Source organism: Miniopterus natalensis, chromosome 1 (assembly GCF_054644295.1).
Source record: "Miniopterus natalensis isolate mMinNat1 chromosome 1, mMinNat1.hap1, whole genome shotgun sequence".
NCBI classification, from domain to species: domain Eukaryota; kingdom Metazoa; phylum Chordata; class Mammalia; order Chiroptera; family Miniopteridae; genus Miniopterus; species Miniopterus natalensis.
The window spans coordinates 198840843-198863326 of record NC_142081.1 but is presented as its reverse complement, the minus strand read 5'-3'; the positions used below and the strand labels follow the sequence as shown (position 1 = coordinate 198863326).

The 22484-nt window shown below is 53.9% G+C and overlaps 3 protein-coding genes across 5 annotated transcripts; 2 read left to right on the top strand and 1 right to left on the bottom strand.

Moving 5' to 3' along the window:
- Window positions 1–4246: 4246 nt before the first annotated feature.
- On the bottom strand, window positions 4247–6568 carry S100P (S100 calcium binding protein P). Its single transcript, XM_016195895.2, has 2 exons — window positions 6409–6568; window positions 4247–4495 (listed from the first exon to the last, which is right to left on the bottom strand). Exons 1-2 carry the CDS (start codon window positions 6544–6546, stop codon window positions 4346–4348), a joined length of 288 nt encoding a protein of 95 aa, XP_016051381.2. The 5' UTR covers window positions 6547–6568; the 3' UTR covers window positions 4247–4345.
- Window positions 6569–11430: 4862 nt separating this feature from the next.
- MRFAP1 (Morf4 family associated protein 1) lies at window positions 11431–14782 on the top strand. 2 transcript variants are annotated; one of them, XM_087828344.1, is made up of 3 exons: window positions 11431–11493; window positions 11614–12047; window positions 12524–14782. In XM_087828344.1, exon 2 carries the CDS (start codon window positions 11651–11653, stop codon window positions 12032–12034), a length of 384 nt encoding a protein of 127 aa, XP_087684470.1. In that variant the 5' UTR covers window positions 11431–11493; window positions 11614–11650; the 3' UTR covers window positions 12035–12047; window positions 12524–14782. The 2 variants fall into 2 exon arrangements, with proteins under 2 accessions (XP_087684470.1, XP_087684469.1); XM_087828343.1 differs by lacking the exon at window positions 11431–11493 and having other exon boundaries at window positions 11501–12047.
- A 5865-nt stretch (window positions 14783–20647) lies between these two features.
- On the top strand, window positions 20648–22484 carry MRFAP1L2 (Morf4 family associated protein 1 like 2). 2 transcript variants are annotated; one of them, XM_087817102.1, is made up of 2 exons: window positions 20648–21010; window positions 21435–22484. In XM_087817102.1, the coding sequence occupies exon 1, from the start codon at window positions 20648–20650 to the stop codon at window positions 21005–21007; it is 360 nt and encodes a 119-aa protein (XP_087673228.1). In that variant the 3' UTR covers window positions 21008–21010; window positions 21435–22484. The 2 variants fall into 2 exon arrangements, with proteins under 2 accessions (XP_087673228.1, XP_087673225.1); XM_087817099.1 differs by having other exon boundaries at window positions 20648–21020.

Genomic DNA, 22484 nt, shown 5'->3' with positions numbered 1-22484 from the left:
GGTATGCCCAGGGCTGCGGTTCGGCCAGGTGGTTGCAATTCCTAAAAACACTGGGAATACATCAGAAGGACCCAGAGACCAGCTTGAATGGGCTCCCACCGGCAAATCAGAGACACTTTGACCATCAGAACAAATAATGGTTGTAACAATTACAACTCATTGAATAATATGGGAGACTATGAGTTCATTAAATATGAATACATGAATAAATTAAGTGCTTAAGGAACAGCATATTTGCAAACCCAAGACTCTTCAGTCCAAGGGCGGACACTCTAACTGCTGAGCCAAACTGGCCAGGGACATCCTGGTCGTTCTTTGAACATGTCCTCACTTTGTGTCAGAACAAGATGTTGAGATACAGCAAGATGCCTCTTGCCCCAGCTCTGGAACTGGCTATTTTTTTCAAATACCATCCTAATCTAGTGATCAAAGTGACCAGGATAGGTTAAGGGACTGACTGGAACCAGGTTCCATCTGATAAGATGTAAACAAGCACATTACATCACTTCTGTGACATGCCTGCCAAAGATATGTGATTTTGACCCCGTGGCGAGGAAACAGCAGACAAACTCAAATGGAAGGAACTTCTACAAAAAAAAACCAACACAAAAAAACACACACATAAAAACACACCCCAAAAAAACCCGCCTGTAATCTTCAAAGTGTCAAGTCCCAGGGTGGCCGCGTGAGGAGAACAGCTCTTTGGAGTGAGGAGCCAGAGAGGCTGTGGTGTGGAACCAGGGCACCCGGTGAGCACCCAGGACTGCGGCAAGGAAAGAGGCTCCAAAGTGCAGGAGAATGAAGGCCTGGGAGGGAGCAGCAGGGAAGGAGGGAAGGAGGGAAGGAGGGTGTGCAGCTGGCAGCTCCTGCTTCAGGGCTTGGGCAAGATGGGGAGGGGGAAATTGCTAGAAATGCCCAGTGGTCCCTGCAGGCCGGGGCAGGGCAGGGGGCTGCGGGGGAGACGGGGTTGGTTCTGAGCAGGGTGGGAGCCACGCTGTGGTAAGCTGCGGACCCACTCCTGGTACCCTGAGAGCACCGGGCTGCAGGCCTGGGGAATTTAATCCGAGTGCAGGCGGGCCCAGCAGACGGGGCCGGTGCCTTGCTGTGGTCAGCCAGCACTTGGCCAGACCTTGGTGGTCCCAGTACCCACAGGCACTCTGGCCCTGGCCCTGAAGAAGGTGAAAATGCACCGTCCTTACGTGGGGACACAGCTTAGCCAAGGACCAATTCTGCAAATCATCAGCAGGGGGCGCTGGTGGCAGCCGGAGGGCCCCGAGAGCTCCTGCTGGAGAAAATCACAAACAATTCCCAAGCAGGAGAGTGGGGAGACACTTGACTCCAGTTAAATAAAACAAACACACACCCACAAAAAACTCTGGACGCAACCCAAGTGTCCATGGATGGCTGAGTGGGTAAGCAAAATGTATTCTATCCATACAAAGGACTATTATTCAGCCTTTTTAGGAAGGACATCCTGACACCTGCTACAACAGGGATGAACCTGGAGGACGTTACGCTCAGAGATGAGCCAGTTACAGTAAGACAAACGCTGTGTGATCCCCCTTACTTGAGGTCCTAGGGTAGTCAAATCGTAGAGATAATTGAACAGTGTCTGCCAAGGGCTTGGGGGGAAGTTGTTTAATCGGTACGGAGTTTCAGTTTTGCAAGATGAAAGAGTTCTGGAGATCGGCTGCACAAGGTGAGTATGCTTCATGCTACTGAGCTGCACACTTAGAAATGGCTCAGACAGTAGCTTTTATGTTATATATTTTTACCACAATAAAAAAAATTCTCCTCTGACTTAGCAATCCTAGGGTTAGAAATAGAATTCATTTTGGGGAAATTATCTGAGCTTAAGATAAAGGTTTATGCATGAAAATATTAGTTGTAGCATACTTAAAAAACACACACAAAAAAGTAAGAACTATTGTTACCGGCGAGACAAGACCTCGGCTCTTGTCTTCTTGAAGGAAAGATTTCAGTCAAGAGACAAAGTGCAGCAAAACAAGAGCTTATTGGCTGCCGCAAAAGTGCTCTCAGATGGGACATTTATTGAAGCTGGGGACAGTGGAACGAGGACGGACTCAGCACAGAAGCAGCAACAGGGGCGCCTCCTCGGGGGGCTGCTCTGGCTCCCTGGGGAGTCAGAGAAATGGGGCCTTGGAGACAGGGTCAGGGGGTTAGCCCGGGATGAGCTGCTGCGGCCATTGCTCCCCTCGCTGCAAGTCTGGCGGGGTCCCTTAGAGTTTAGGGGGTGCATGCCAGTGGGGGGAGGAGAGGGGAAGGGAATCGTTAAGGAGTGTCACAGGCGTGCTCCCAGGAGCCCACAGCTGGGTCCTTTGTGCTGAGGGTGTTCGTGTCCCTCCTGCAGGTGGAAATTTTAGGGCAGATCTCAGGGGAGGGTCTCAATAGAATGCTCATCAGCTTTCCCGGTGTGCTCGGTCAAGGTCGGTCAAGGTCGCGGTCTCCCCGATGGGCCGGCGCCAGAGCACCCGGTCATCACCCACTGCAGCTGGTGCTGAGGCAGCCGGGTGTCGATTCTCTAGTTTTGCTGCTTTCCTGGGCCTGGAGCTGAGACACAACTGAGGCCGAGATGTTATCTCTGGGCAGGAAAAGTCGGGGGCCCAAACCACAGGACCAGGGAAATGCTAGGGAGGAAAGGTCACCCCGGGGGCGAGTCCGGGTCCTCCCAGTTTTTCCCCTTGCTGGGCATCCGGGCTTTTCCCTCTGCTGACCTGCACCTGGCCCACTGTCCTTGCTCTGCTCGCATCTAACCGCTCACCACACCGCATCTTTAATAATGAGCTGACGATGGCACCTCATGCCAGTGGACTCTGTGCAATCATGAAGAAGTGCTGGTTGGACGTGACTTCGGCTTTACGAGGACCTGGACGCCAGGTGCCCTCCCACCCCGGAAGCTGTGAACTCCAGAGAGGAGACTGTGAACTTCACCCATGGGGAGCGGGCATGGGGACCCCGAACAGAGATGGGCTGACCGAGAAACTCGGGAGGCTGGTCTCTTGGGGCAGGGGTCTGTTCTCCAAACCAGAGAGCCTCTCAGTTGGAGGCTGGGGCAGAGCCATGATGAGATGAGAGAAACTCCAGGGCAGCTTTGGGAACTGCTCTCGAGCCAGAGAAAGAATCTGCTGCAGAGCAGGGCACTTTGCTGGAGCAGATCCATGAAGATGAATCCTCTCGTCTTCATGAGTCAAGACCGGGACTTGTAAGGACCTGTCAGAGAAGCCAGGTCCTTCAAGGAAGTGGCCTGTGGCCATTTTCATGCTCCAGTGGCCCCGGTTCTTAGTTGAAGGCACAGAACTCTGCCCGCCTCCAGGTGATGATTAGAAGACTTTTCTCCTTTAAGAAGGTGGTAGTTCTGGGTTGCTGAGACCTGGAGAGCTGGGGGCAGAGCTCGTAGCTGGGAACTTCTACCATGCTGCAAAACCCAGGAGAGTTTCCCAGGTCCCTCTCTTGGCATCAATTGCCTGACTCTAAGTCTGGGGTGAGGGCAGAGCCTGGGGGCCCCAGGTCAGGTGCCTGCACCCCAGCTATAAGCGAGGCTGGGGAGCGAGGGCTCTGGTGTTGTCAGCAGCTTCTGTGAGTTTGTCATTTGCAGGATGGTGACTAACGTGTGACGGAGCGAGAAGAAAGGAAAAGTGATTTCCACTCTGGCCCACGCTGGCAGGCCCCCATGTCCCGTGGACTTGGCCTTTCATGCTTTACTTCGATGTGTGTATCTGCTCCTAATTTAATGCGGCCTCCCATCGCTGACGCTTCTCTCCCCGCCCCCCGTCCTCTCTCTGAAATCAATAAAGACATATTAAAAAAAATTAAAAAGATACTTGAAAAAACGTGTTTGGAGAGACGGATGGAGGGCCCAGGGTTTGATGAGTGGTTATGTGACCGACTGAAGACTGACTGCGTGTCCCACAGTCCTCCCTGGGGCCCATATAGGTGGCGATGGCTCCATGCGGATGAGTGATCATAGGCAGGGACCGAACCTCCCCACCAGGCCACACGGGGGGGCACTCAGGAGATGGCCCGAGAGGGGATTCTTACCAACCGGCCCGTGTCCTTCCTTCTCCGTGTCCCCACTGGGCAGGCGATGAGCATGAAGTGCACATTAGTGAGCTCTGTGGGGGGTGTGTGTGTGTATGTGTGTGTGGTGCTGAGGCTTGAAGGAAATAACCAGTTTCTCCGAGGCCAGGCTCATTTCACAAGCATTTTATTAATCAGGTGGCCATCAGCTCGCTCCGCAGCCCAGAGAAATAAATCATCGCCGCCAAGAGCTTCCCGGGGCCGGGGTCGCTCCCTGTGCTCGGGCAGGCACCTGGTCCGCAGGGCGTCAGTTGGCTCCCTCCTGCTGGAAAAACTTGTGACAGGCGGACGTGAGCGCGGCCACGAACACGATGAACTCGTTGAAGTCCACGGTGGCGTCGCCGTTGGCATCCAGGTCCTTGAGCAGCTTCTCCACGGTGTCCTTGTCCCGTCCGCTCTGGAGGAGACAGGGGCCAGGGTCAGGGAGTGGGGTGCCTGCGGGGGCTCCGGCCTCAGTCAGACACCACCGCTGGGCAGAGGGGAGGAAACCCCAGCGTGTGCCAGGCCAGCTGTGCCCAGCAGACGCACGCCCTGGAAAGAAAACGGGGGGCTCTGGGGTGCGGGGACCCGCCCCGCGCATTGGAAGGGTTGGCTTTGGACTGTCTGATGCTCGTTACCATGACGATCCCCAGGAGACGCACCCACTCGCGGCCTCTCCTTGGGCACCACTAGCTCTGTGGGCGCTGCCTCAGCAAAGATCTTTTCGGGAGGCGCCGAGCTGGCTGCTCTACGCACCTCAGAGCTCACCTCCACCAGGCTGGAGGGCGGGTTACCCGGGCTACAGGGGAGGAGAGGGCCTGACACCGGGGGAAGGCGGAATCTGGGGTTCAGACAGGCCTGCCCTCCCTGCTTGGGCCCCAACGCCCCAGAACTTCTTTCAGAGGCATGGGTGGGGGTCTCTGAGGGCCTGTCCGGTGGCAGGGCAAGAGCTGTGGCCTCTGGAAGGGACCAGGCACCACCACAGTGCAGGTCCGAGAAACAGCAGCAGGGGGCGATGACGACCCAGCCCTGGAACCCGCAAACTCTGCAGGAAACTGTGGCGCGGCCACCGGGTGGAACACCTTGCTGCCATCCACAGGGATGGCCCCTGGTTAGAACGCTGGCCCACAGACCAAAGGGCCGCGGGTTCGATTCCTGACCAAGGGCACATAGGCTACCAGGGTTTGTGAAGCGCCGGCTGTGCCAGGTGCTGGAGGTGCCGGACTGTCCATCAGTGGACCCTGCGTGAGGGGACACTGCTGAGCACATGCTCCTCCAACTTTGCGGGGCCCCCAGCATCATTTAAGGGCAAAGGCCCCCCTGCCAGGCTACCCCGGGATTCTTCAGACCCAAGTCTGAGGATCCCTGTCTTAGCCACTGGTTCTCAAAATGTGCTCCCAGGGCCACCTGCCTGGGCGGGATGTTCAGTGAGTGATGGAGGAGAATGTATGCTACAGCATTGAGTTAAAAAAGAAATGAAATCGCATATAAACTAGAAATTCGTTCAGATTGACTTTCATGGGGAGAGGCCATGTGGGGGGATTTCTCCCCCCCACATTTCTGTATTCCTACATTGTCTATCACAAAACAAATGAACTTTATCAGTGTGGGCTCAGACCCTTAGAGGGCAGGGAGGCAGAGTTGGGGGAGGGGCGGGGGGAGACTAGCAGGGGGACGGGAGGAGGGGAGGAGAGCAGGGAGGGGAGGCAGAGGAGGGCGGGCTCTCTGTCTCAGCCCCTGGGGAGGCCCCAGGGCTCTGGGCAGACAAGTGCCAGGATGGGACCTCCTCCTGTTTTTACTCCTGTCAGTCCCACTAGCACCAGGCAACGGGAACCTGGGAATGGCGAAGGCGAGCAAGCAGACGGTGGACAGGGGTGCTGGTGGCCAGCAGCCATGAAGAGGGACAACTCTGAGGGGTGGCCCTGGATTCGGCGCCTGTGCCCCTGCCCCCTCCCCCTCCACTCGGGCTCCCACACCCTGCCGTGGGGCCCCTGCAGAGGAAGAATCCTGGCGACAGGTAAATTGGGGCACCAGCTCCTTCAAGGGCCAGCCTGGCCCTTCCTGCTGAGAAGCTCTGAGTCCCCGGGCCCTGGGGCAGTGGATCTGTTCCTCTGGCAGGAGCTGGTCTCCCCTGCCTGCCCCTCTAAACCCCACCCCTTAGAGCAGTTGGGTCTGGATGGTTTCTGCCCCTTCTGCCTTCCAGGCCCTCCTTTCTCCTTCCCGCACGTCCTCCCAGGTCCTCCTCGAGTTCCCCCCGGCCCGCCCCGACCGACTGCCCGCGGGGGCCCGCCCTGCCCCCGGTGGAGCCCCTCCTCGGCCCGGGCGCCTCACCTCCAGGAAGCCGGGGAGCTCCTTCTCCAGGAGCACCTTCAGCTCGCCCTTGCTCAGGCTCTGCCTGTTGCCGTCGGCCCCCGCGTATCGGGCAAACACGTCGATGAGCATGCCCATGGCGATCTCCAGTTCAGACATGGTGCTGGGCTCGGACCCGAGTTCCTCCTGGCGGCTGCTGGGGCTGAGGAAATGGTCCACCCAAGGCCTCCGGGTGCTTTATAAGGTCCAGCTTCGTATTGACACAGAGGGTGGGACCAACTGGGCTGGACGGCTCCGCAAACCTGCCCCTCCCCATCTGCATTGCTCAGCCCCAACAAAATGCATTGTTGCAACTTCCTGGTGCCACGGTCTGGAGCCTCCCCCGCCCCCCACCCCCCCCCCACTGCCGAGGCCAGGCACAGGCTGCCTCAGAGCACCCACATTTTACTGTACTTCCCTGGGTCTTGGGGTTGTCAGTGAATTACAATGGTGTCCCCCATCCTGGGGGACAGGTGTGGTCTCTGGGGTCAGGGGGCGCCTGGTGAGTGTTTGCTGGGTGAGTAATGAATGAGTGGACCTGTCCTTTGGCCCGTCTGTGCGAATATCAGATTGGCCTGGTGCAGAGAAAACATCCGAGGGAAGGAATGTTGGGCCTGGCCCGGTTATGCTCCGGTAGCCCGCTTGCTTTTCAGACACGCTGGCAATCAGTCAGTTAGTCAGCGGGCCAGCTCACCCCTCGGCCCCACTCCCAACGGCCGCAGGTACAGGGTCAGACAAGGAGAGGCTCCTCTGGGCCTGTGTGTGTGTCAGGTGCACTCTCAGCATCAGTGTGGGGTCGGGGTCAAGTTTGTTTGCTTTTTAGAGAGAGGGGAAGAGAAAGAGAGGGAGAGAGAGAGATTTATTGGTTGCCAACACACCCCAACCAGGGATCAAACCGGCAACCTAGGTGTGTGCCCTGACTGGGAATTGAACCTGCGACCTTTACATGTATGGAAAGATGCTCCAACCAACTGAGCCACCTGGCCAGGGCTGGGTCAAGTCTGTACCCCTGCTTCTGGCTGCCTCTCTCTTCTTCCTGATGGGCAGCGAGGTGGAGGTGTTTGTCTCAGGGGAAGGCTGCAGGCCCCCCACTGCCCACCGTGGAGCCTGGGCAGAACTGGGGGGCAGGGCGCTGGGGAGATAAACCAGGCTACAAACATGCGTCTGAGCACCAGCTTGGCACTTAGCAGGGGTCGCTGGGCTAGCAGCAGCAACTCTCCTTCCAGGTGTCCTGCAAAGGAGGCCCGGCGTGGCCCACTGGGGATCATCTGGGCAGAGGGAAGGGCCAGCTCCATTCCTGTGCCTGGCACTTTCCTCTTAGGGTGAGATTCCAGGGCCCAAGTCCCCTGAGCTGGAGCCTCGCAACCAGGAGGGTGGTGTCTCCTAAAGGAATCTGCAGCCCTCTCTTATCAGCACAGCCAAAGAGGAGAGCTGGCCTTAGGGGTTCACTTAAGCCCAACCTTTCAGGCTGCGGCAAGCTGAGGCGTCCGGAGGAGCCACCTGGCCGTCCCGCAGGAGTCTGTCTGGGGTCGGTCAGTCGCCAGCGAGCCCTGGAGGATGGCGCCACCCTCCTCAGGACAGGCCACATTTCCAAGAAGGGGCTGGACTTGGGCCCTGTGTCAGAGGCCCCTCAGGAAAAGTGAATCTGACACTTGCTGAAACCACAGGAAGACTGTCCAAGCCTATTGCAGAGGAGTCGTGACAATAGAAATAGGGGAGACAGACTGGGCTCAACTCCCAACAGGACAGGGACCACTGGCTATTTCCAGCCAAGGGGCAGAGCGAGGGGGTCTGTGGATGGAAAGTGACTAACAGGAGATGTCAAGGGTTGGGGATTCTTGCTAAAGGAAGGCCAAGGACTTACACGTCATGTCTAGGGGTTTGAGATGCTGGGTCTGATACCAAGGGTGGGGGTGACTTAGGTTCCTGCTGCAGCAGGGCTGGGAGGGCTGAAGACCAGATGGGCTGCAAGGATGAGGCTCAGAGGTGCCTGGCTAACGTGTGGTCACAGAGAGAGTCCATCAGACCCACAGGACGGCCCCGAGACCCCGGGGTGAAGAAAGGGCCAGGCTTGGGCTGCCTCCACCGTGGCAGCTGCCTTCCCTGGGCTGGGCTGGCAGGAGGGGCGGGGTGTGCCCAGGCCAGGGGCTGCTGAGAGGGCTCCTCGGAGCCTGGGACAGGTGGGGGGCAGGGCAGTGCCTGCCAGGGTCTGATCCCCGTGATCCACCTGGCAGTCTCCCACTGACCCTCCCACTTCTTTCTAAGAAAGAAGATGCTTTTTTCTGAAAATTAGTTATGAATGTTTCTCCCCAAAGTCTTGTTTTCTAACTTGTTGCAAAAGTGAAAGCAGGCCCACTCAAAGGCCTGTCTCAGTGGAGATCTCTGGAGGGATTAAAAGGAAAACGTGAAAAAAGTGGTTAGAATGTCACCGTAGAAACGAACGCTAGTTAATGTCCCCCGTCAGCAGATGGGCTCCACCGCCAGGGAGCGTCAGCAGATGGGCTCCACCGCCAGGGAGCTCAGGAGGCTCCTGAGGAGGTGCTAAGGGAGGCGACCGGACGGAGGGGCTGGCTCGCTCAGCCCAGGGGTCTTCAGCAGCAGGCTCCGAATTAGAAACCCTGGGGCGGCTGGGAGCTGGAGCTGGACAGCCTGCCCGGTGATGCCAAAGCCTGCTCCGGACAGAGAGCCACTTGTCTAGACAAAGTCAGGCATTCTCAACACAGAGAACTTAAATGTGAAAAAAAGTACAGCGACAATTCCATGACTTTTGTTCTCTCCCGTCTTAACGCTGCAGTATTCAAAAGTAGGACGTGTGTCCCTTTGACTGGAGAACAGGAGCCAAGCCTGTGGCACTTGTGCAGGCCGGATTCCTGACATTTTTCTTGCTGTTTTGAGACCGGGTCAACAGGCTAGAAAACTAACTTATCTGTCCTTGAATTTTTGCATGGAGTGATTTTTTTTTCAACATTTGAATTAAGCTTAATTTGCATTTTAAACAGAAGACATTCTGGAATAACTTAGATAAAAGAATAAAGACAAATTTGGTAAGTCAGGTTTGAAGAATTATCCGGAGCGCCCGGGGCTCAGAATACACTGTGAAAGTTTGTGCGGTGGGACTTGAGCAGGGGGAAAACCCATTCACCTCACTGTCTCATTTCTCCACTAAAAGTTTACAGCCATATATGCTCATCTTAATAATACTATTCAGGTACACATTGTCACTTACTCTAAAATGAATCCATTCATTTAGACTGTAGCTTTAAATAGTTAACTTGTGCATAAAAATGAAAAAAAAAAATCAATCGGTGTATGATTTTATGTGGCTTTAGTAACTGGCTTCAAAATATTCCTTTGATCTCAGTTTCCAGAACGCTTCATTAGCTTCTTTTCAGCTCTTGCTAAACAGAGCTGTAGCCAGTGTAGCCAGTGAAGGGCTCTGATTTACCTTTTTCTAAGTTGAATTTATTGGGGTGACATTGGATAATGAAATTATATAGGTTTCAGGTGCACAACTTTATAATACATCAACGGAATGTTGTATTGTGTGTTTATCACCCCCAGTCAAGTCTTCTACCCTCTACTTCCCCCCACCCCCTTTCCCTCTGGTAATCACCACGCTGCTGTCTGAGTCTAGGAGTTTTCTGTTGCTGCTGTTTAATCCCTTCACCTTTTCCCCCAGCTCCTCAACCCCCCTGCCCTCTGATAGCTGTCAGTCTCTTCTCTGAGTCTGTTTCCTTTTTTTAAAAAATCCTCACTTGAGGACATGTTAATTGATTTGGGGGGGGGGGAGAGAAAGAAAGGGAGGAACATTGAAGTAAGAGATAAACAACAATCGCCCCAACCAGGGATCAATCCCGCAACCTTTTGGTGTATGGGACCATACTCCAACCAACTGACCCTCCTGGCCAGGGCAGTCTGTTTCTATTTTGTTAGTTCATTAGATTCCACATATGAGTCAAATCATATGGTATTTGTCTTTCTCTAACTGGCTTATTTCGCTTAGCATAATGCTCTCCAGGTCCATCCCTGCTGTGGCAAAGGGCACGATCTCCTTTTTCACCGCTGAGTAGTACTCCACAGCGTGAAGTGAAGGTCCCGCAGCTTTTTTTATCCACGCATCTGCTCTGGGCACTTGGGCCGCTTCCAGATCTTAGCTATTGTAAGGTGTGCTGCAGTGAACATAGGGGCGCCTATATTCTTTCTGATTAGTATTTTGGGGCTACTTCGGATATATTCCCAGAAGTGGAATCGCTGGGTCACATGGCAGGCCGGTGTTTAATCGTTTCCGGAGCTTCTATACTGCTTCCCACAGGGGTGCACCCGTCCGCATTCCCACCAGCAGTGCGGGAGGGCCCCCTTGCTCCACACCCTGGCCAGCACTTGCTGTGTATTTATGGATGGAGGTGTGCGGGATTCCTCATTGCGGTTTAACCTGCATCTCTCTGATTCCTGGCGACGTTGGGCATCTTTCCACATGCCAATTGGCCGCCTGCTCCTCCTCTTGGGAGAATGGTGATGCTGAAGCTAATTTATGTAACCTGGGCCAAGCTCTGCTAGGGGCCGAGGGAAGCTGGACAGGACCCGCCCCGCACGCGGGCACCACGCACAGGCGCGCGCATCCCCAGCCCCGCCCGGGGGAAGGGGCTATTAGGGCCAGCCCTGGGACGTCACAGCCTCTGACTACGACATCGCGTAGGTGGGTCGCGTTTACAGCTTAAACATTTGTAAATTCCGCGCTGGAGAAGCTCCGCGGGAGGAGAGGATGCGCTTGATGCGCTCACCCCAAAGCCAGGGCAGCAGGGAGGCGGGGCACCCCGTGAGCTGCGAGAGGAACGCGTGCTCGTGCCCGTGTGCGTGCTCGTGCCCGTGTGCGTGCACGCGTGCGCGCCCCCCTCCGCGGAGCCAGTAGCGTCTTCCTCCGCCCGCCTGCGCGCGCGCGCCCGCGCCCCGTTCCGCCCGCCGGCGCGACCGTAAAGAGGCCCGGCCGTGTCGTGAACGGGGCCGCAACCACACGCAGGGCGCTGGTTGACGGCCGCGACTCCATTTTGTTCGCCGCCTTCTCTGCGCGTAAGTCGCTTCCCTCCGTGGCTTCTCCGAGGCGAAAAGTTTAAAAAAGGGTAAAAGTTTTCAGGAATAATTCTGGAGCTCTGTTGCTAAGCGTCGCGAGTGTCCGTTTTCTCTCTGCAGCCGACGTCGACGCTGCGGCTCCGGAGCGGCGAGGAGGATGCGGCCCTTGGACGTGGTGGAGCTGGCGGAGCCGGAGGAAGTGGAGGTGCTGGAGCCCGAAGAGGATTTCGAGCAGTTCCTGCTGCCCGTCATCAACGAGATGCGGGAGGACATCGCGGCGCTGACGCGGGAGCACGGGCGCGCGTACCTGCGCAACCGCAGCAAGCTGTGGGAGATGGACAATATGCTCATCCAGATCAAGACGCAGGTGGAGGCCTCGGAGGAGAGCGCGCTCAACCACCTGCAGGGCCCGGCCGACGGCGCCGAGCCCCGGGCCGCGCGGCGCTGCGAGAAGGCCGAGGAGAAGGCCAAGGAGATCGCGAAGATGGCAGAGATGCTGGTGGCGCTGGTGCGGCGGATAGAGAAGAGCGAGTCGTCCTGAGCCGGGGGCGGAGGTAAGGTCGCGGCCGCGGAGCCCGCGGGACCGCCCCGCGCTCGGCTGATTTAATAACCGTCCCCGCGGGGTGGGAGTCGGGGGAGGGGAGGGGAGGAGCGTGCTCCGTGGGTGACTGTGGGACGTTTTACGAGTTGCCGTTTCAGTCTCTCTACATTGGTGATGAGGGGGAATCTGCTTGCTTGTGGCTTGGGGGGTGGGGGGGGTGGTGTGTGGTTGAAACCTCAGGCCGCGCGCGGTCGGTGGAGTGATTTAGGACAATCGGCCTAACGGTTGCTAAGGGAACAAAGTCACGACGCGGGCCAGCGAGGAGGGGCGCGTGGCAGCGGGGTTTTCAGAGGCAGGGCCGCCGCCTGGGGACGGAGGGGGGCGCCCCGCGTGCTCGGTGCCTGTGCGAGGGGCCCGGGTTTGCTTCCGCCCCCCCCGCCCCCCCAGGAGTAACTTCTTAATGATGGGATTCTCGCCATTGCACCTCAGGTTTCCAGCCAATGGATTCGGTCAACTGGTGGCGATTGGCTGACACCCCGGAGAAGCTGAAACCAGAGAGCCTTTTGTTTCCCCCCCCTTCCCCCCCCCCCCCCCCGTCTGTTCTCTGTCCTCATTTACACTACGTTTCTGCTGTGGTCTGTGGTTGATGACCTCAATATGAGTTTTGACTGTTCAGTGTTTTGGTTTGGGGAGGTGACTTTTATTTGGGAAATGCTGTGACACAGGAGAAGTAGGGCCTAGATTGTAAGCTCTTGCGGCAGTCGCGTTGTTTCTGGGCTTTGGTTATTTGTGAGTTTTGAGGTGCTTTGCTCTTTCCCGTGTGACCTGCCCGCTCCCTGGAACTCGGGGTCTGTGCGGGACTCGGGGCCGGAGCGCCCAGCCCTGGGGGTGCCGAAGGAGCGGCCCTACTCCGGAGGACGACTCCCTGCGGCGGCGCCGAGGAAGCTGACGACGGGACCAGACTTCACCCGGGACTGCGGAAGGGCTGACCTGGCGGGACTGGTGAACCCGGAGGCGGGAGATGGCGCTGTCTGTGTTTCGGGACTTGACTTCCTTTCTGTGTGAGACCAAAGGAGGAGAGATGTATTTTGTTCAAAGTTTAAATTTTATGTGGCACACTATCTGATGTAACCTGTCTGGTCAGTTTGTTTGGACAACCTAACTCAGCTTTATTTGACGTGGAACCTAGAGTAGGGCGTGAGATCTTGGTATTCTGTACAAGTTGATGTCAGACCCTGATGCATTTCAGGGGACAGAAGGAAAGGCATTTGCAAAGGCCCTTGTGGGGCTAGGGGGGGAGAGCAAGGACTGTCTGCATTGGACCCTAAGACGCACAGGGACTAGGTATCTTTAAGGTTTGTACATTGTCCAGCTATAAGTTCATTTGAGTAGCAGACCTGACAAATATTTGAGGTCAAAACCCTACCATGTGTTTAAAAAAAAGTTACCATGTTAATAAAAGTATTCATTTGCTTGAAAAGAGGGACGACCTAAAAAGTTATTGCCTAGGAAACCTCATTTCTTTTAGAATGAACGTCGTTGCCAAGTGGAGGACAAGTTCTTTGCTTGGTTCACTCTCAGCAGGCCTCCAACCCCGGGGAAGGCTGACTTGCGCACCGCGCTGGGCCCTGAGGGAGGAAGGAACCTCCTGTTCTGTGGGCAGAAGCCACAGTACTTCCAGTCTTTCCACTTAGAAAACGGAGACCGTTCTACTCCAGTCCTGCATAGAGTAAAGTGGTAGGACGTAATTATAGCGAGCTGGTAGACCACCCCTTCAGAAGTGAAGACCTATCCCCCTGCTGCTGCAGGTGTTGCTGACAGGTGGCCCTCAGCTGGTCCGCTCTCTAAGAAGTATCTCTGCCTGAGAGCTGCCTTAGCCAAGGTCAAGCCCCCTTTCCAGGTGGCCCATATCCAGTGGTAAATGGGGTAGGGGTCTAAGGGCTCTGTCCCTCTCACTGCAACTTGGAACCACTTTGAAGGGCATCTCAGCTTCAGAGCTCCCTATGGGGTCTGCTGAGGCTTTGTTAGGACTGCATCACAGCCCCCCTTCTCCCTCTGTCCAGTCTTGGTGTCCTTCCCTTCCACAGGTGTTAATCCCTAGTACACTTTCCCACACTTTTACTTTCATTATAGAGTCTGCTTCCTGGGGAACCCACGTAATAAAACAGTAGAAAACTGTCACAATGTAGATACCATGTCTTTGGGGGGTGGGGGGTCAAGTAGAGCCTTCAGGGCAAGTAAATGGTGTACTTGGCCTTAATGGGTACAACTTCCAAGGACAAGGAGCGAATGTGGGCCATCCAGGCACGGAACAGCGAGGAAATGCCAGAGACTGGGAATTTTCTGAGCACATTCTAATGGGGAGAAGTGGGTAGGACGGAATTATGAAGCAGGAAACAGCCACAACCAAAACTACATTTGGTACGTTTGTTAAAACTAGGGAATTAGCCTTGGTGCAATACTACTAACTATACTGCAGGCTATTCTGATTTCACCAGTTTTCCACTGATAACCTTTTTCTGTTTTAGGATACCACGTTGCATTTGGTAATTGATTTTTAACATAAGTACTACAAATGGCACACAGTTCAAAAGATGCAAAAGTGATCACGTCCCAGCTTCCCAGTTCCCCTCTGGGAAGACAACCACTGACCAGTGTCTTATATATCCTTCTAAATATGGTGTTACAGCATATACATATATAACTCTCCAATTTTTTTTTTACATAAATGGTAACATATATAACCTGTGAATGTCCTTAGCGTGTTGTTTTTTTCCACCTAAAACCATAGTTTGAAAGTCGTACTCCATCTAAACATCTAGGTCTATGTTTTTAAATGACTGCCTGTGTTCACTGTACTATAAATGTTAAGTATCAGGTGATTCTTACACCAGTCGGAGAACTATTATCCTAAATTCTTTTCAGTGACTCCTTAGTTCCTCTTGTGATGTCAGTCACAGTCGCAAAGCAGCACCTATCCCTGATTTCCCCAGCTCCTTCAATCTGCCCTGACTTGCCAACAATTGGAGGAACGATGGAATCTCTTGCATTTTCTAAGCAAAAATCTGATCCATTCTGCGAGGCTAAATTGAGCATGTCTAGGGTTGCCAGAATTTTTTTATGGCAGATTCGTATACCCCTTATGAGCTCTAAGTTCTCTGTCCCTTTCCTGGCAGTCCTTCAGAGTTCAGGTCACGGACAGCTGTGCAGAAAGGGCTCACGGGGGCTCTTGGACAGGTTCCTGAAGCTGGGACCTACCTGCTCAGGTAGCTGAGGTGTGACAAGTGTCCTTTCATATCAGAGTGCTGTTACAGAAAGCTGTGGGCGCACGGAGGGTTATGTAACAGAAGCTCCAATGAGAAGTGGAGGCAAAGATGCACAATGTTGAAACTCCACTGGTCCCACCCGTGGCCACATCAGGCTGGGGAGACAGACCACGAAGTAGTACTACAGAGGCTTCTGCATCTGGGTGTTTCCTCAGCTGAGGAGAACCCTGGGAAGAAAAATTTAATTCTCGTGGACATAATGGGAAGACTGGCAACAGCCAACGACACAGTCAACACTTGGTGGGGAGGGGGACATTAACAAAAGTCTGACTCCAGGACAGTCTGAAGAGTTTTTAACCTTCCCAAAGATAAAACCTCAGAACCCAGGCTGCGTGGAACAGCAGGGGCTGGGAAGTAAGACCTGGCTCCCATCACCTGCCGCCTTGTCTCAGGTTCTCTCCAGCACTGACAATGTATGATTTATAGAACCAAAGCTAATCTGGGGTAAACTACTGCAGGGGCATTTAGTGCTGTTCAGATTCTCCACCTTCCAGGCACATGGGAGGATTGCACTTAACATGCTAGCCCCCTGGCGGTGGTGGTGGTGGTGGTGGTGGTGTGTGGATGACTAATTTTGGTCAATGAATTATGAAAGAGGCACAACCAAGCCAGAACCTCCAACAAGAGACCCTCCAAAGCTCTTTTCCCTCAGGCACCGCAACCAGCAACAGTCAAGATTGGTGACCACCAGCCTGTGTTCCTTTGATGAACACTGCTCCTGCCGACCTCTGGTGAACACGTAGCATAAACGGGGAAAAACCTTAGTTTTATCCAGGCAGTGGGTAAACATGGTGTGTCTTGAGTTTCCACCATTTTCCTAATTTCCTAAGATACGTGGGGATTTGTTACCTGGTTAACACTGTGGGCAGATAAATGGAAACCTATCCAGGGCCTGCTTGGTTCGCTGCCCAAAATAAGACCACCCCCTCATCAATTCTGTTTTCCCCTCTTCTGATCCCATAATCTGTAGTTTCTTTTTCCTAATTCATGTCCCCATTCCTGTTCCCTTCAAACTTTCCATTCCATGATTCACAAAATCTTCCATCTGTTATTCCCAAATTCATTCATAATCTTTTTAAAAATCTTTCTTTTTAAATTGAATTTATTGGGGTGACACTGGTTAACAATTATACCGGTTTCAGGTGCACAGTTCCACAGCACATCACCTGTACACTATTGTTTGTTCACCACTCCAAGTCAAGTCTCCTTCCATGGCCATTTGTCCCCTCTATACCTTCCTCCACCTCTAGCTCCTCCCACCCCCTTCCCCCAGCAATCACCACACTTGTCCATGTCCATGGGTTTTCTCATTTTTTTGCTCAATCCCACCACCCCAGCCCTCCAACCCCCGCCCCTGACAGCTGTCGGCGTGCTCTCTAGGAGTCTGTCTCTACTTTGCTTATTAGTTCAGCATGTTCGTTAGATTCCACGTGAGTGAGATGACGTGGTGCTCGTCTTTCTCTGACTGGCTTATTTCACTAAGCATAATGCTGTCCAGGTCCATCCCTGCTGTTGCAAAGGGTAAGAGATATTCTTTTGTTTTACAGCTTAGTAATCCACGGTGTAAATGTCCCGTAGCTTTTTTACCTGCTCATCTACTGAATCATACTTGGGCTGCTTCCAAACCTTGGCTGTTGTAAACAATGCTGCGATGAACATAAGGGCGGATATATTCTTTTGAAGTAGTGTTTCGCGTTTCAAGTAGTGTTTCACGTTTCTTCAGATATAGAATTCCCAGAAGTGGAATCGCTGGGTCAAAGGCACTTCCACTTTTAATTTTTTAAGGAAACTCCATACTGCTTTCCACAGGGGCTGCATTCCCCCAGCAGTGCAGGAGGGTCCCCCCCCCCCATCCTGGCCAGCACTTGTTGATTTATTGATGGTAGTCATTCTGACCAGCGCAAGGGGGTATCTCATTGTGGTTTTAATTTGCATCTCTGATGATTAGTGACGGTGAGCATCTTTTCATACGTCTATTGGCCATCTGTATGTCCTCTTTGGAGAAGTGTTTGTTCAGGTTCTTTGCCCATTTTTAAAAAATGGATTGTTTGTTCTTTTGGTGGTGAGTTTTTTAAGGTCTTTATAAATTTTGGATATTAACTGTTTATCAGCTGTATCAGCGAATATGTTCTCCCATTCAATGGGTTGTCTTTTTGTTTTGATGATGGTTTCCTTTGCTGTGCAAAACCTTTTTAGTTTGATGTCCCATTTGTTTATTTTTTTCTTTAGTTTCCCTTGCTCAAGAAGGTTTATCAGAAAAATTATCACCAGGAGAATTTACTGCCTGTTTTCCTCTAGAATTTTATGGTTTCAAGTTTAACATTTAAGCCTTTAATCCTTTTTTAAGCCTCACCTGAGGATATTTTTCTGTTGATTTTTAGAGAGTGAAAGAGAGGGAGGAGGAAGGAGAGAGAAACATCGATCTGATAGACACATCAATTGGTTGCCTCCCGAATGTGCCCTGACCGGTACCATGGATCAAACCTGCAACCCAGGTGTGTGCCCTTGACCAGAAATTGAACCCAAGACCCTTTGGTTGACACTCTAACCACTGAGCCACACCAGCCAGCGTGTCTTTAATCCATTTTTAGTTTATTCTCGTGTATGGTGTTAGAAGGTGGTCTAGTTTTCCTTTTTTGCACATCTGTCCAATTTTCCCAACACCATTTACTGAAGAGACTATCTTCACCCCATTGTGTGTTTTTGCCTCCTTTGTCAAATACTGACTCTAAAGGCGTGGGTTTATTTCTGGGTACTCTGTTCTGTTCCATTGACCTACATTACATGTCTGTTTTTATGCCAGCACCAGGCTGTTTTGATTACTGTTCATATTATTCTTTGCCTCTTCAAAGAATGTTTTTTTACCACCTATAACAGCTGAGACTAGACTCCCCCAAGCCCTGGACTTTCCTGCAGCCTCACTGAAGGTCCCTAGCAAGCCCTCAACTGACCAGGGGCTGTGTTTCTGACAGAGCAGAATGAAAGAGGAAACAGGAGTACGAGGCTAGGGTTTTGATTTTGATAATGTGTTACTGCAGCAATGGCCCACATACACTAACTGGATAGCAGGAGAGAAGCAGGGGAGCAACAGGAGAAAGTAGCTGTTAAAGTGAATTGAGGGGTTTAAAAAAATCACTGGTAGCAATAATCAAAGTGTCACCTGGAAGGATGGGCTTTGTCCAGAAAGGAGGAGTGCTGAGCAGGTATTGAGCAAGTTTTTGGTGAAAAGTCCCAAGCCACCCTTGGGAATGAGTGGCCAAGGGGCATGGAGGAGCTCATTGGATATGAGGAAGTTGAGGGCCTCAGAGCCCAGGTGTGGGTCGGTGGCCATGTGAGCTTGGAACACTTCCAGATGGTGGCAGGACATGGGGTGGAAAGAAAGACCGGGAGCCAGGTGCCAAAGTGTAGACTAAATGAGGGGGATCCAAAGAGGGGGTGGTGGAGGATGATTAGGCTTTGGTTCTGAACCTAGAAGTGGTTCACTAGGGCAGGGGTTGGCAAACTTTTTCTATAGAGTCAGAAAAATTTTTTTAGGTTCTGTGGGCGAAATACAGTCTCTGTCACATATTGTCTTTTCGAAAACCATTCTTAGTTCAGGGGCTACAGCTTGCCAAGCCATCCTTGTCCATTGTTCTGCACAATACTCTGGCTCTCCAATATGTTCTTCCTTTGCCATCTCACTCCTTGACCCCTTCTGAAGAAAGCATTGAAAAATACGTGTTTCTGGTGAGAACCTGCTTTCTGCTGGTAGAAAATTGGGAGTCTAGAAGTCTTTTTACATTTTGAACAGTCTTAGTCTCTCTTCACCCAGGCTGGCAGTATTTCTGCTAATATGGCTGCCTCAAAAATTTTGTGCGTTTCCTATGTATTTTATTCCATTCCACTCACCAAAAGCAGGACATGCTTTAGTTAAACATATATGAGGTATGTTTAACTCTCTAGACTTAATACCACTACTGTTGTCATATCTGGCTTCTGTGAGATCATGTCCTTAGCATTCATTCCTGGGAGCCTATGCCAGGCAAAATTTTAAGTCGGCCTCTTGATTTTTGCTCCTTGGTATGAGTCCTATGATTATGTTTCATTATATTGCAAAAGAGGTTATTCAGGTAACCTAGTCCTGGAAGCAGACTTTCTTTGGCTAGGAGCACAAGAGATGTCACAGAGATTCAAAGGATGAGAAAGATTCCACGTTGTTGCTTTAAATATGGAGGGGACCATGTGCAAGGACGAGAGAGTGGCCTACAGAAGCTGACAGCGACCCCTGGCCAACCAAGTGGGTCTCCCAAGTATATTTGCTAGACGTACAAGCAGTGAACTACGTAGAAGCTTACCTTAGCCATCCCACAATGGCAGTATACAGTAGCAGTGGCATACAGAAGTACCTAGTGGGCCCTAGCCTGTCTGGCTCAGGGGTTAGTGTGTCGGTCCTGGGCCTGAAGGGTCCTGCGTTTGACTTCGGCCACGGACAGGCACCTCGGTTGCCGGCTCAATCCCCGCCGGGCAGGGTGCATGCTGGAGGCTTCTCTCTCACACCGATGTCCCTCTCTCTCATATCCTCGGGTGAGCGGTAACAAAAAAATCTATTGGGAAGTAACGTTAAAGCTGCATTTATGAGCTCCTGCTGTCACGCCGAGGGCTGTAGGGAAACACGACTGGTGCGTGCCCCGGCCCGCGCCGTGTGCAGCGCACTGAAGGAGCAGCTCCGTGCTGCGCTCGCCCGCGGGCTGGGCGGGGGCCAGGCCTTCAGCATGGGCACCGGGGCGTCGCTGCGCCCAGCCGGCCTGGGGAAAGGAGCCGCGGGCGCCGCGGCCTCGGCTCACACCCAGGCCCGGGCCAGCCCCTGCGGTATCGCTCAGGCGGCTCCGCTGAGCCGGCTCACTCACGACTGAGGGCGCGGCGCAGGAACTCCCACTAGGCTGCGCTAAGGCGGGGCAGGGACGCCCGCGCCAGGGCGCAGGCAGCGCCGCAGCGGGACCGCGGGCGCCGCACCTCCCGGAGCCGGGCGTGGGGCGGGCGCGTGCCCGGGCGGGTGTCCCGCGTTCCCCCCAGCGGCGCGGCCGGAAAGCATCTCCGGCTGTCGTAAGAGGGCCGCGCGCCCGCCGAGCCCGGCCGACGGCCGGGAAGCCATTTTGGACGCCGTCTCCGCTGCGAAAGTTGGGGGACCTGTTGCTCGGTGCAGGGGCGGTTCGGCCGCGCTCCGTCCCGCGCCGGGCGCCCGCTGTGTGCCGGCCGGCCTCTTGGGCGCGGTGACCGGGCGCGGGGCCGGCGGGGCGGCAGCGGCGCGATGCGGCCGGTGGACGCGGACGAGGCGCGGGAGCCCGGGCAGGACTGGGAGCGGGGACCGAGCCCCGCGCCCGACGCCGCGCGCCCGGACGTCAGCGCCCTCGAGCGCGAGCACGTGCGCGCGCGCCTGCGGGCCCGCCGGCGGCTGCTGGAGATCGAGAGCCTGCTGGACGCCATCAAGAGCGAGGTGGAGGCCTCGGAGCGCGGCGCCCTGGACCCCGCGCGCGGCCCGGGCGCCGAGGCGGAGCGGCGGGTGGTGAAGCTGTGCGAGAAGGTGGAGAAGAAGGCGGCGGAGGCCGCGCTGATGGGCAGGCGCATCGTGGAGCTCCACCGGCAGATCGGCAGCCGCGAGTGCTGCTGAAGGGCGCGGGCGCGTACGTGTCGGGGGCTCGGGGCGGCTGCGGGAGGGGACCCGCGACGCCCGCGCCAAGGAGCGTCGGCCCCGGGGGCGGGAGGCTGAGGCTGCGGAGATCTCCGCTCCGATCCTGTTTTACTTTTCAACGTTGCTAATTAGAAGAAAGTAATTGGTACATGTAGTTGTGAAACACACAGACGCTTAGTAGGAAATATTTGCAGAATGTGGAGCAGCCCAGTCACTAACTAGGGTGAAAACCTAGGTCACAGGCAAAAAAAAAAAAAAATCAGAGGAGCGTGCACCTGAAGCCAGCATGGAAACCTGTAAGTGCTCCGGTGAAGCTGGAGTGTTCAGGTGCCCGTGAGGCAGGCGCCGCGGTCTGCGGGCGGCCGGGTGTCGAGGTTGTGGTGATACACTCCCCCCTGTACCCTAGGTTCCCCGCCGATGGACTCCATTCCGCCGGACCGGCTGCCTGGAGAGGCTGGAGCCAGGAGTCTGTCTTCTCTCGCCTGTTTTTCTGTCTGCGTTTTCATCATGGTAAACACGGCATCTCCAGACCCTTCTGGTAGATGAGTCCAGTATTATGCTGTCATATGTGGGTTATGATTGTCTAGTGCACTCTGTTTGGAAAAGATAGCTTCGGTATCTTTTTTTTTAGTAAACGCCCTTACGTAAAAATACAGGACCTAGATTGTAAGCTGCTGTGTGGTCATGTGAGTGTTGTATTTTTAAAGTTTGCAAGTATACTCTTGTGCTTTGCTATTTTTTATGCATCCTGGACTTTGGGGACCTGTGAGAGAGACTTGAGGTCAGAGCTCTGCAAGAGAGAAGACGCACCTTGGCCGCAGCTGCCGAAGCAAGAACCCAAATCCCGGTGGAGGGTGTGGATGCCTCTTCTTTGGATGAGATTGAGCCAGCCCAGAGGACAGTTGAGTGTGGAGAGTGGTGGTGTGTGAATTTTGGGACTATGCAGTCCATCAGATCAAAGGAGGGCTCTGTTCTGTTTTTTGGTGGTTTTTTTTTCTCTTTTTTTCAGAAATGTAATTTTTTTCTGTGGCACGTTAATTGGTGCACATCATGTAACCTGTCTGGTGAGTAACCTAGGGTAGGGGATGAGTTCTAGCTACTACATGTATTTGCTGAGTTTTTGAAAAAATACAGTCACGCATTTTACAGGCTTCCCAGCGGCAATGCCTATGACCTCTGGGGGTGGGGGTTGGGAGGGAGAGCATGGAGCCTGTGACCGCAGTGGGCCCCAGACTGATAGCAGGAGGCGTCTTCCAGGCTGAGGTGACATCCAGCCTAGATCATCAGAGCAGACTTCACAGGGTTTGAGGTCAGAGCTCAAGCTTGTTATGATGAACTTTATTTGCCTGGAAAAACCAATGCTAAAAGCAAGATTTTACAATACTTGTACAAATGACCAAAGCCATTGACTTGGCCAGGAAAAGGTGAGATAAATAAATTTCTTTCAAAATGAAAA

What these genes read in the sequence shown, in the direction of transcription:
- S100P (XM_016195895.2), bottom strand. Translation starts at nt 6,546, where the DNA reads ATGTCTGAACTGGAGATCGCCATGGGCATGCTCATCGACGTGTTTGCC. An exon ending in AGCTCCCCGGCTTCCTGGAG is followed by an intron (nt 4,496 to 6,408) that starts GTGAGGCGCCCG and finishes TGTCTCCTCCAG; the next exon opens with AGCGGACGGGACAAGGACAC.
- MRFAP1 (XM_087828344.1), top strand. Translation starts at nt 11,651, where the DNA reads ATGCGGCCCTTGGACGTGGTGGAGCTGGCGGAGCCGGAGGAAGTGGAG.
- MRFAP1L2 (XM_087817102.1), top strand. Translation starts at nt 20,648, where the DNA reads ATGCGGCCGGTGGACGCGGACGAGGCGCGGGAGCCCGGGCAGGACTGG.